Here is a 13,949-nt window from a genome sequence, read left to right as displayed (position 1 = left end):
TGTAATTACTTCTTTATAAATTCTCTAAGATTCATACCATTCTTGAGTAATAGAAATCAGATGAGTTGCTCAGACAGACAGAGGACAGTATGTATTATTAAGGGGTACAAAAAACTTTGGAGGGTAGCAGAAATATTTGTTATGTTGATTTTGGTTACAATCTGACATATCTACTATATACAAGAACCAATCAAATTACATACTTTACATATGTGTGGGATTTATTGAACTTCAGTTATAATTCAATAAATTTAAGAGAAACAAAAGGTTAGTTTCACTAGTTGAAAGTAATTTTTAAAAGGTTCTGTTTAATCAAATGAATAACTAATCATAAAAACCCCAGATAACATGAAATCTGTGATTAGGGGGCTCTCTCTAAAAATTTAATTGGTCCTTCCTTAACTATGTTTACATACAAGGACTCCTATGTGACTCTGAACATGCCAACATTAGTAATGGAATGTCTGCAAATCATCTCATTGGAAGGTCATCTGAAAAATCTGAGTAGGTTTAGAATAGTGCCACAGTTTCCAAAGGTCATGATTTGAACAGTAGTTCCTTGAGATATTAGTTTGTATTACTTTAAAAAGGCATAGCCACCTCTTGAAGAGTTACAGGACACATTAGTGTATTAAAGTCTATGAGAAATATGAAAGTCAAGAAACCCACTGATGGCTGCATGCAGCCACAACCACAAACACACTCAGCCACCTATCTTTGACAAAGGGGCCAAACATGTTCACTGGAAGAAAGATAGCCTCTTTAATAAATGGTGCTGGAAAAACTGGCTTTCTACAAGTCAAAGACTAAAACTAGACCCATGTCTATCACCATGCACTTAACTAAAGTCAGAATGGATCAAAGATCTAAATATCAAAACAGAAGCACTGAATCTACTGGAAGAGAAAGTAGGTAAAAACCTCAAAGACATAGGGGTAGGCAGAGAGTTCATGAACAACAACCAAACTGCACGGGAAAACTTCAAAGAATCAACAGCTGGGACCTCATCTTATTGAAAAGTTTCTGCACATCAAAAGAAATCACTAACAGAGTAAAAAGAAAACCCATGAATTGAGAAAAAATTTTATACAACTGCCCCTCAGGACTCCTATCTAGAACATATAAAGAATTTTTAAAAATCAGTCCCCAAAAATTCAAAGACCCAATCCAAAAATGGGCATCTGAGATGAATATGCACTTCTCAGATGAAGAAATACTATATGAAAAAATGTTCAACATCATTAGTCACTCAAGAAATGCAAATTAAAGAACACTGAGATTCCATCTCACCCTGAAAGAATGGCTATCATTAAAAAAATCAAACAATGACAAATGCTGGAGAGGCTGTGGGGAAAAGGAACACTTCTCCACTGCTGGTGAGAGTGTAGATCGGTGAAACCACTGTGTAAATCAGTTTGGAGATTCCTCACAAAAGTAGGATTAGAGATCCCACTTAAACCAGCTATCAGCCTTCTGGGTATTTTTCAAAAAAATTTAAAACATCATGCCACAGTGATATATGTGCACCCATGTTTATAGCCACGCAATATGTCATAGCTAAATCTTGGAAACAACTCAAATGCCCATCAACTGAGGAATGGATAAAAAACTATGTGGTGTTTTTATATACTAGAGTATTACTCAGCTATAAAAGAGACTCAGCTATAAACTCAAGACTTTTATAGGTAAATGGATGCAACTAGAGAGGTATGATAGATAGATAGATAGAGAGATAGATAGATAGATAGATAGATAGATAGATAGATAGATAGATGATAGATGATAGATAGCTGGCATAACTGTACTACTGATGTCTGGTGGTTTATTGAGAGGAGCAGTTAATTCTTAAATTTTTTTCTATATATTTTGACCAATTTTGCATGCTTGTATCTGGTAATCTGAGCAATTTATATGAAGACAACAATATGCAATATAACAACCATTGGTGAATTCCTGCCATCCTGTCTAGTGAAACTATGTATTGTCTCTAATGTTCTTATAAATTATTATTTTCTTATTCCCTTTAATGGTTTGATCAATCTTCTAGTCTTACATCTGGTAATCTGAGCAACTTCATTGAAAATAACAATATGTAATATAACAATTACTGTTAATCCCTATCATTTGGTTTGAAACCCTGTATCATTTTTAATGTCCTTGCTTTGTTTTGTTTGTATTTAGTTATTGTTCTTTTTTTTACTCTTATCTTTAAAATAAAAAAAAGAAACCCATTTGAACTTTAAAGATTTCCTCAAACTTACTTGACTACAGAGTCCTTCTTTTGTTTGAGCAGAATGTGGAAAATATATTCAGAAGACTTGCGGGGGAGTGAAATGCTTGCTCAGTGGTAGAGCACTTGCCTAGAACAGGCCTACCTGGCTTAATCTTCAGCACAAGGGGAAGAAAAGACTATAATTTATAATGTATCAAGTACCATTTATTTATAAAATTATTTCTACATTGTAAACTTATTTCTAAATGTACAAAATGGTGACTTATTACACATTCCAAGAGTCAGAAAAAGCAGTCTGAAATCTATTAGACTAGTCTGGATTTAAGTTACTTGCTGAAGTGACTACATTGGTTTTCCTATGAGCCTTTAAAGTTATGAAGGCAAACACATTCTTGGATTTTTAGGAAAATATAAACTTATATGTGTATTCCGATTAGTTTTTATATCTGCATGTTAAATTCACTAATTAATAGCCTTTAAATTGAGTAATTGCACTAAACTGTCATTTCCTAATGAACTTCAGGTATTATTTTTATCCATACCTGATGGATGAAATATACCACCTTCAATTCATTACCTTACTTTTCTGAACATAATTAGATACGTAAGTGTATTTGCTTATGCAAATTTTCTAGCTGAAATTGAGTGCAGTGTCTATTTTCACCAGCAAGGTATTACCAAATTTGGAGATATGTAATATCTAATCATTTCTAAATAAATGTTTGGGCAATCCAAGCTATTAAACTTATTTTATAAATTCTTAATGGAAAATATTTTGTACTATTTTCTGTGTAGCAAGTCCAATTACCATATTTTGTCACTTGGACTTCTAGATTTTAATTGTTAAAAAACATTCTTAATTTCTTATACACAAATTATAGTAAAAGAAATTTAAGTAGAGTAGGAAACTCAGGTCATATTAAACACAGCAATATCCAAGAAATTTGTCAACTAAGAAGAATATACTCTATCACTAGAACTCAAAACGTATGCATTCCTCTATCCAGAAACTTAATTTTTCCTAGGTAGTGTGTCTAAGACTATTCGAAGACAGTTATGGAATAGTTTTAGCCACTGGTAACAATACAAGATTGAATTAAGTCTACTTGTAGAAAGCAGTATCTGTCATCCCACTACTGGCTTTGGATTTCCCCACATTCTGTCATCTGCTACTATTGGGTGGATTCAACCAGATGTTCGAGGAGCTCTAGATTCACATTAGGGAGCTCTAGACCCAGGACAATTATCTGGGAAGTGGACGGCTCCTGCTGGCCATCACAATATTGCTTTCCGGAAATTATGTGAGTCCTGATCACCAAAATTACGTTGAGTTCAGAAGTTTCTTAGATTGACAGAAACCCCACAAAAGAGAATTCACCTTCAGCCTTGCATTCCCTAGCAGCAGCCCGACTGCATCCTGGAAAAGCTCACTTTCAAGTGGGAAAGACTGCACATGAAGGAAATAAACTCTTCTACAACATAGTAAAACCACACCCTGTCAGCTGTGACTTTAGAGATGAGCAGCACTGACCAAGTGAACAAAAGAGAGTTGGTTATTTCAGGCAAAAGGTGGGCAGTAGTGAGAAAGGATGTCAAGAGTACAATGAGCTGTTCTTTGAAGGTAGACCAGAATCTCTCAAGGTACTTGGGAAGGTGGGTAAAACACTATCTTGGTTACTGTGCTCTCGCTGCTGAGACAAAATACGTGATGCCCAAAATTAAGGAAGGAAAGGTTTATTTTGCTTGCAGTTTGTGGAGGTTTCAGTCCATACTTGGCTGGTTCCATAGTAGGGTGGCACATGGCAGAGGGCAACAGTACATGGCAGCAGAAAACAGCAAAAGCAACAAGAGCAAAAAGGGAGTGGAGCGGGTGGAAGCAAGGCTCTTTCCTCCCTTCCTTATATTGTATGCAGGCTCCCCACCCCAGGGCAGATGTAGCACTCACACCCATAATCCTAGCACTGGACCATGGATTGATCAAAAACTCTAGAAGCCCACCCATGACTGCATGAGGCTTTGGGGGGACATCCAGACACAAACCATAACAAGCACATTGCAAAGTCTCTCCAGAAACACTCTAAAACAGAACCAGATTTGTGTTTTTAAATTATCTGTACTAATGCCAGTGCCACCCATGAGGGCCTCCAGGAAAAAATAAGAGAACAGAGCTTTATGGGAAGTGGAGAGATGCTGTGTTAACACAGAATCTCAGTCATAAGAGAAATCCCTTTGTCCTAACCATTGTTACTCTCCTACAGTCTTGTTTTGAAATTTTACACCATTGTTTTTATTGTTTACTTTTATGTAAAATAAAATTTTAAAAAAGGATGAAATCTTTTTAAATCTTTCTGAACTACATTTTAAAGCATCTTTAATGTCCCAAGGCTTCAATTAAACTTTTGCAACAGAAAATAGCAAAACAAAGTTCTTTATTTCTCTTAAATTCATTCATATAAACAAAAAGACACTGATATGTACATTAGATTTTGCTTTCCTGCTTTTCTCTCCTGTTTCTCATGCAATTCTTGAGAAAACTAGGAACATATTTTTGATGACAAAAATTTGTAAGCAAAATGAAACTGTTTTCCTAAAGTGAAAACTACAAAATGCTTAATAGTAGTAATATTGTAAATCTGTAAGCAGAAAGAAAATATATTTTATAAGTATAATCATGTAAGTGACATAGAGAGTTTAGTACTTAAGTTTTGTTATTTTTCCTCATAAAATGGGTTCAAGAGGAAAACAATGAATTTGACAGAGTGATGTGCCCTCTGATCATTAATAGGTTAGTACAGCTGACATTTATGCTAGATTATCTCAGCCATCCAATGATCCTTGTGGCTAAAATATGTGCTAAAAATCCCCTTAATGCACCCTTCTTTGTTCATCTTTATAAAGAAATGTAAGATAAAGAAAGAGAAGAATTTTAGACTTGTGTATTGGAAAAATTATGAGATGTTCAAATGTGCTTTAACAATTTAATAGTCTAGAGTGAGATTTCACAGATAATAAGCCTGAGAGGGGAAAATAAATTACAAGGGAAAAGAAGACAGATCAAAAACTAGCTGATTTTAATGACTTTCTCCTCTTAAATGTTTCAACATCAATGTCCTGCTAAATTACTGAACTGTAAGAACTGCACTGATGGAGTATTTGCTGTTTGTTTCCAACACCCTGGAAAGAAATCCATTCCATGTATATTACCTCCCAGAGCATCTGTCACAACAGCAAGTGCAAAGCAGCCCCTTGCCAAGCAGGTGGGGTCATACTGATCTTCACGAAAGAACACATGCCAGAGAGATGTGATGGCTTGCTTGTCCTCTCCATTCAGACACACACCAACTGTTTGCCTTGTCCCTCTGTTTTCATGGAAACATTATGCCTGGATTTTAATATTTGTTCTATTATGCAACCTTCCATACGGTATATTTTTGCATGTGTCTAATTGCTATGCAACTTGACAGCATCTATTTTCAGTGATCTTCTGGACTCTATAAAGGGGAATGAATAACAACTTACCGGTTGTGAAAAGAAGTTTTCTAGGATCCTAAGAAAAAGGAAAAAGAAAAGATTTGACAAAAAAATAAAATACTGATGATATAAAATTCTACACGAAATTAGTAGAGTATAAGAACCAAGTATTTAGCATGTAAGGCACTGTTCTTCCCAGTTGAAGTGCAAGATAATTAAGCTTCACATTGCTAGAGGAGATTATAACAAGTATAAAATCCAATATAGAGCATCTGAGAAAAGCAGAGAACTGCATGCATCCAAAAGCCTGGGTTCTAATCTTACTGACTACTTATCAGCCACTGGCTGTGGTCTTAGGCTCACAATCTACCATTCTGAGACTCAAATCTTTAGTTGTAATGTGAAAATATTAACATATATTCTGTCTACTACAAATGCCAAACTACAGCTTCAAGATAGGGAGAATCAATACTGATAAAATATATGGGGGGTTTACACACTGTAAACTCAGTGAAAAACACAGCTGAGAACTTACTGTTAAAATTCTTTTTTTATTTTAAACATAAAAGAATGAAAATATATTAACAAACACACAGACATACAAAAAACAACACAAAAACAATAAAAGCAATACAGAATTTCAAACAAGGTGATAGGAAGCTCACAGTGTTTGTTGTAACCATTGTGTTAATTTCTTCCTGTTTAAATTCTATGAGACGTAGTATGGAGACAAGAAGGATAAGTTTCTGCTTCTTGGAAATGTAAAATATTAATAGTTATTATAATACTTATTTTGAATTTTTTCGATGATGCTGTAATTAACTATAGTCAACTCTCTTTCCACCTCGAGGAAACAATTCAATCTTCAATATTTACGCCTGTTTTTCAACCTCATGGCACTTAGCACTGCACAAGCTTTGTTAATTTGTTCATTTTGCTTTGTTTCCTGCAATGTTGGAAATTATATGCAGGGCCTTGCACATGCAAAGCAAGTGTTCTATCACTGAATGACACACCTAGCTACCTGCACAAGCTTTTGAATTCCCTTTCTTAATGGTCCTTTGAATCTGGAGTTAGTCCAGGCTGTAATGTAAGGTGCAAGTCATTCATATGATGCAATTTCAGGAGTCTCAAATTAGGTCCACCTCTCCTGAAGTAGCTCATCACCTGCCTTAGGTTCCATGACTTATCTTCTTGGTACTACAAAAATGGCTACAGTGTGATCTAGAGAAGCTCAATACATAAACAGCTTGTTAACAAAGAAATGTACAGTGAGTTTGGCAAGGTAGGAGTACCAGAAATATGAATAAATTGACATGAAAATCCGGAAGAAGGAACAATTAGTACTACCAAGAGAAGCTGGAACATGACAGTAAAATAATTTCATGGAAAACAAAATGAGGCATATTTAACTGAGCCACCAAAAACGCACAACAGTCATCAGTTACTCCAGGCTGAGTAAAAGCATAACAGAGGAGTGAGATGGTACATGGCACAAAATCATCCCTTTCAAAGACAATGCCCAGAATAGCATATCTGTGCGTATACACACACGTGTGCACACATGCACACACATTTATTTTCATCTCTATTTAGCACAATGTCCCATACTTATGAGACTGTAAATACATATTTACTAAAAGAAGAGGAGAAACAATAAAGGGAAATATATAGGATGAAATAAAGGAAGGCAGGAAGAAAAGGAAAATACAATATATTTCAAAACAATAAGTTGTCCATTTGATCCATCAGATTGGGGTAAAAAGAGACAGGCATAGAAATAGGCACTTGGATACACTGTTGATCAGTGAATGTAAACTTTAGAGACCATTTTGGAAAGCAGTTTGTCACTTTCCTTCAAAACTTAAAATGCACATTTCAAATCAAAATTCTATGTCTACTAGTCTGTGTAGTAGAAGTGTACAAAGAAATTAATTTACTCAGCATCAACCTGAATGCCTCTAAAACAAGGAAAAGGCTAAAAATAATTTAGAACAAATATATGAAGGGAATGAGCTACATCAATATATGCTAGCACAGTAAATCTATCCATGTATATTTACAGAAACAAGCTTCAGAGGAGTTAATATTAGAAAATCCCACTCAAATCTCTTAGAAGGAACATAAAATAATTAACTGTGGCTAGTTTTGGAAGAAAAGCTTTCACTTTTAATTTCATTTAGTCAGTTTTAAATATTTTGTTTACATGTCTATCACTCAACATAAAATAAATTTAATAACTAAGATAGCTACAAATATTTGGAAAACGTAAGCAAAGGTGGACTGCATTAAAAATGGTAACATATTATCGGTATTAAAAATATAAATTCTAAAAAGAGACAAAAGGAAACCAAAAGGAAAGGGAAATGTACAGCAAGAGCAGGAAACAAGGAACCCTATCAGATGTGGGCAAAGACAGGAGGCTTGAGGGAGAGCGTGGGAGCCAGAGACCGAGGGAGATTGGGCCCCCACATCAGCACACGCTGAGAGCTGCTGTTGTCATACTAGGAGGTAGATTTTTCAGTAATTCTCCACGCTAGGTGCAGTCTATGATTACCTAGTAAGCTTAATAAAATCATCAAATACTAATTAAACCATAGTAGTGTTTTGTTTAAAAAATACCAGCAGATCAGTCAAAGACAGTAACAAGTAATAAAAAAAAATTGGAAATAATGTAGAGCTTCACAATACAAGATGGTAGGAGTTCAACAATGGTTCTTATACTACAAATTGTTGTTTTCAGATCAGTCATTCTGATTACCAGATTCAAGTGTGCAACATTGGTCAAGAAAAAAGAAAATTTTAAGCATTGACTGTTTCTTTCATTAATGTTGTTTTGTTAGTTTTTTTAATCTTTAAAATAAATAAAATAGCAGAAGCAAGTTGTTCTTCTGGTTTTGTGATTTGTTACTTGTCTGATATAACTCTTTCCTTTGTTTCGTTTGGGGAGGGAGGTGAAGCTTATGTATGACTACAGCAGTATTAATCCCCAAAAGTCTGGTGATACTTAAAAAAGAAAATGGAGTGTATAAAAATGGGGAATAATCATGTTAAGTTGCTAACAGCAGAAAAAGGCAGGATCTGAACCAAAGGAGTTACAGAACAGCTTAGTTCTGCTGCTGTCTTGGCACTAAGAAGAAAAATCAGCCTGAAGACATATGACAGGACTAGGCAAGGAAGATCTACTCACCAGGGTTATGCATGAGCTGTACACCAGTACCTTGCACATATAATTTCATTTCACAAGTGGCTTCACACGGAAAAGTGCACCCCTAAGTCATATTACGTGCTACACAACTCAGCTCAAGGTCATCTATTTTCAGGATTTAAAATAAAGGAAGAATGAAGACTGAAAACTCACTAATTTTTTAAGACAATAAGTTGATTATCCAGTACATACAAATAATCGGCCTGATTTTCTGCCCATTCCTTCAAGCACAGTATGTGCACTAAAGTATTTTTACCCTATAACTGCACTGCCGACACATAGCTGAATGACAGGAATTAGACAAAAGCTGTTGGGAGTCAGAAGGTAGTTCTGAGTGGCAACCATCTGAATACTGCAGGATATAAAAAGTAGACACTTTGCAAACTCCCATTTTCAGCATGAAAGACTATGAAATAGTAATTACCTATATTTTCGATTGAAAGGGAATAAAACTCAACTTGACAACTGCATTTTAAAAGCACTCAAAAGGAGCAGCAAGGTATAAATTTTCTGTGAAAATCACAGACCCTCATTAGTCATCGAATGACAAGTGAGAGGAAAATGGGAGACAGAGACCACCCACCTCGTGTCGGTATCTCGCTGCGTTCAGTTCCACAAAATCATCGCTGTAGTTCACGGAGAACCTGAGCGCGTTCACCAGATGGGCAGCTACGTGCACCCCTGCAGAAGGAAGCCGGGGACAAGCCAGGGGCATTTTCGTGTGCTCTGTGGCAAGAAACCAGTTCCTTTCCCTCAAAGATACCTAAATTTTGACAGCTTTATGAGCAAAACAGTAATAAAATGAAAAGCGAGAGTTTAAAAACCCAAAAAGAAGAAAAAATGTTGGACAAGGACAGTTAATGAAATTTTCAAAGGCTGTAATGAAATAACCCTGGTAAGTCACGACAGGAGCAAAAGAACACCTCCTCCCTGTGTATATTTACATAAAACTTTTGTAATAACGTGGGTATACGTTTGCTTCAGGGGCTCCTGGGTGTTTTAGGTATTGCACATCTTTCATCTCATAGCGTCAACTTTGCTATGTTTCTTCTACACTTCACTGTCACAAAAGTAAAATACAGGCCCACGAGAAAGCTTTTAAGCATATTCCATGTATAAATATCCTAAACTCAACAGCAAACTTTTAGAAACCACTTCATGAAAAATAAACTAAGGGAAATTATAACCTCCATTTGACAAGCAGCACACCAAGAACTGGCATAGTAAGCAGAGTATTCTGCTAACTCACAGTTCACACAAAAGATAAACGTTGAATGTGTACAGATGTGAAGACCAACTCATGTTGACACAACCAGTGAAAAATAAAATTACCTTGGGGAGACAAACAAGGAAGGAGAAATGACCTACTCAGCTGGCCAACCACTCCCTCCTCCCTTTGCCCAATAGGTGAATTATAGATTAATTAATTAATCTATTAATTATTAGAATTAATAATCTGGATTAATAGCACATTAGAATGTGTCACAGAGAACAATGGATACCTGAAAAACCTATGATCCCAGTCACATTTTTCAACTACCAGGTCCTCAGTTTATTTATCTCTGAAATGATAGTAACAGAAATGAAGTCTTGAATAAATGCCCTGTAATTGCTTAATAAATCATTACAGATTACAGTAATGTATGGAAGACCTGGTTCAAAAGAGGAACTCGCCTAGAAGCTACAGAACTCAACAATCCCTACAACCTAGAATATGAGCTACAGAGAGACCAAGTGCTATGTTATAAAGATCAACCAAAGCAAGAGGACTAGAAGAGTAAAAATCCTAGAAGTTGGCCTGCACGAACCACCCCTCTCCGGAGAGCTATGCAGAGGTCAAACTCAGGCCTCCTGCCTAAACAGCCCTCCAGGTGGCTGCGGTGGTGTCCAGGTTCGTCTGGGTTCCCTCCTCGGTGACTGGAGTTGCCTGGGCTCAGCGTGAGGAACACAAGACTTTGTAAGGTGACTGGATCATGAGGGCTCTAACTTCATCTGTGCATTAATCCATTGATGGATTTGTAATTTGATGGCACATTGGGATGTAATGGAGACTTAGGAGTGCTGAGACTGTTGAAATATGGCAGAAGAAGTGGTGGTAGTAGTAGCCAAGTTTGATTATGTGGCCCAACACGAACAAGAGCTGAACATTAAGAAGAATGAGAGATTATGGCTTCTGGATGATTCTAAATCCCGGTGGTGAGTTAGAAATTCCATGAATAAAACAGGTTTTGTGCCTTCTAACTACATGGAAAGGAAAACTAATGCTTGGGAAGTATCTATTGTGAAAATCCTAAAGGATACCTTAGGCATTGGAAAAGTGAGAAGAAAACCTAGTGTTCCAGATTCTGCATCGCCTGCTGATGACAGCTTTGTTGACCTAAGGGAACATCTTTATGACCTCAATATGCCTGCCTATGTGAAATTTAACTGCATGGCTGAGAGAGAGGATGAATTATCATTGATAAAAGGAACAAAAGTGATTGTCATGGAGATATGCAGTGGTGGGTGGTGGCACGGTAGCTACAATGGACAAATCAGATGGTTCTCCTCAAACTATGTAACTGAAGAAGGTGACAGTCCCTTGGGTGACCCTGTGGGTTCACTGCCAGAAAAATTAGCAGCAGTTGTCAATAACCTAAACTGGGCAAGTGTTGCATGTGGTACAGGCTCTTTACCCATTCAGTTCGTCCAATGATGAAGAACTTAATTTTGAGAAAGACGATGTAATGGATGTTATTGAAAAGCCAGAAAGTGACCCAGAGTGGTGGAAATGCAGGAAGATCAATGGTATGGTTGGTCTGGCACCAAAAAACTGTGTTACCATCATGCAGAATAACTCATTAACTTCAGTTTTGGAACCAGAACCGTCACCTCCATAGTGTAATTATGTTAGGCCTTCACTCCCTGGAAAGTTTGCTGGCAAACCTTGGTATTATGGCAAAGTTACCAGACATCAAGCAGAAATGGCATTAAATGAAAGAGGACACAAAAGAGATTTTCTCATCCATGATAGTGAATATTCGCCAAATGACTTTTCAGTATCATTGAAAGCACAAGGGAAAAACAAGCATTTTAAAGTCCAACTAAAAGAGACCTTTTACTGCATTGGGCAATGTAAATTCAGCACCATGGAAGAACATGTAGAACATTACAAAAAGGCACCAATTTTTACAAGTGAACAAGGAGAAAAGTTGTATCTTGTCAAGCATTTACCATGATACTGCTACTCAGACGTGACTGTTACACAGCTTTATTCCTCATGTAGTAGAAGACTGAGAAAGTGTTGGTCCAATCCTGCTTGAGTGGAAATTGCTGTTTCTAACTCTGTATGAGAATTGACTATAATACCTAGGTATTTCTATTATCATTCAGCCCATACATATATACTATATATGCAGTGCATCAGCGTAGAACAGTTACTTATCCTTGGTCTTTTATTTCACTGTTTTCTTCTTTACTGTTTTTCTCTTTGCTTCTAATATTTAGGTTTTGTATTTTGAGAAAAAGAATCAAATAATGCAGATCAGAAGTCTGTGTGGACAAATTCCTTTATTGCCTTTCCTGTGTTTCCTTGTGAAGGGCCCTGTTCTGCCATAGTTTCTCTTCATATAAAATTATATCTATATACGGCATATGCTAAAGTAAATTTCTTGGAAAGTGTTATCTTTTCTGTGACTAAATAGCAATAATAAATAGAAAATTAAAAACATGCTAGAAGTTTATTTAAAGGATTTAAAAAGCAAGTAAAATCAAAGTAGAGATGAAGAAAAGAGTCACATTAAAAGTGGACAAATTCAAGACTTACTCTAAATTTACAGTAATTAAGAGAGTTGGTGTTGGTGAGAAAACAGAAAAGGAACATGAACAGAAGACAGACCAAAACCAGAGTCACATGAATATGATTAACTGACCTTTAACAAAGGAGCACAGAGAGCATTTTCAATTAATGCTCTGGAGCAGCTGAGCATTTATATGTAAAAAAAAACTGAGTCTAGACACAGACTTTACATCTTCTATAAAAATTAACTAAAAGTGAGTCATAGTCTTTACTATAAAATCCAAAGCTATAACACTTCTAGAAAATAACATAAGGAAAAGAAAAAAAAAACTAGATGACCTTATGTTTAGTGATGACTTTTTTATTCATTACTATTTTATTGTTCACTCAAAAATTGAACCTATTAATATTATTTTACTTGTACATATTTATGGAGTACAAATATGATAAGTGAATACATGTATGTAATATTATCACATCAACCTAATTAAATTCCCATCTCAATGAAATTTTTACAAATCTTTCAGTGCATAATAACTGTGTATATGTATAAGGTACAGTATGATATTTCAATATATGATACAATGTGTACTAATCAAATCAAGTTAATTTATATTACTACCACTTTATCAGTAGTTTGAAGAGTCTACACTTTTCTTTCATTTACTCATAAAATATGTAATAAGTTATGGTCACTTCCTCTACTGTAGAACACTACAACATTTACAGAACAGTTTTGATGTTCATTACACAATTTCTATTCCACATTCTTTTCCACCTTAAGTAATCACAATCCTACAACTGGATTGACTTTTTCTAGTATCTGTATATTAGAAAGAACATGGAATATTTGTCTTTCTATATCTTATATAATTCATTTCATAGCATCCACTCCACTTGCTGTATATCACAAATATCTATGGCTGACTATTACTCCACTGTGTATGTGCACCACATTGTCTTATCCATTCATCTTTTAATGGACATTCGCCTGATTTCCATATTTTAGGTGTTGTGAAGTATGCAGCAGTGAACACATGTGCAAGTATTTTTTTGGTATGTATATATCATTTTCTTTTAATATATACTAAGAAGCAAGATTGCTAGATCACACAATATATCTATATTTTTTTTAGGATTTTTTTTTTTTTTTGAGACAGGGTCTCACTATGCAGTTCAGGCTGACCTTGAGCTCACTTTGTAGCCCAGGCTGATTTCAAACTCACAATGATCCCCCTGCCTCAGCCTCCCAAGTGCTG

The 13,949-nt window shown here is 35.7% G+C and overlaps 1 protein-coding gene and 1 pseudogene across 2 annotated transcripts in view; one reads left to right on the top strand and one right to left on the bottom strand.

The window, feature by feature from the left end:
- Positions 1-13,949, bottom strand: part of Nox4 (NADPH oxidase 4) — a gene marked incomplete in the record, with an annotated part of 157,696 nt that overhangs the window by 97,001 nt on the left and 46,746 nt on the right. For both annotated transcript variants that reach the window (XM_005379729.2, XM_005379726.2), the window contains 2 exon segments: positions 5,753-5,780; positions 9,496-9,593. In XM_005379729.2, coding sequence (XP_005379786.1) covers positions 5,753-5,780; positions 9,496-9,593 — 126 coding nt within the window.
- Positions 10,990-12,130, top strand: LOC102028182 (annotated as a pseudogene).

This window comes from Chinchilla lanigera, unplaced genomic scaffold (genome assembly GCF_000276665.1).
Source record: "Chinchilla lanigera isolate Chin_1 unplaced genomic scaffold, ChiLan1.0 scaffold00013, whole genome shotgun sequence".
NCBI lineage: Eukaryota > Metazoa > Chordata > Mammalia > Rodentia > Chinchillidae > Chinchilla > Chinchilla lanigera.
Note: the sequence above shows the minus strand (reverse complement) of the source record. Positions and strands in the feature narration are given on the sequence as shown.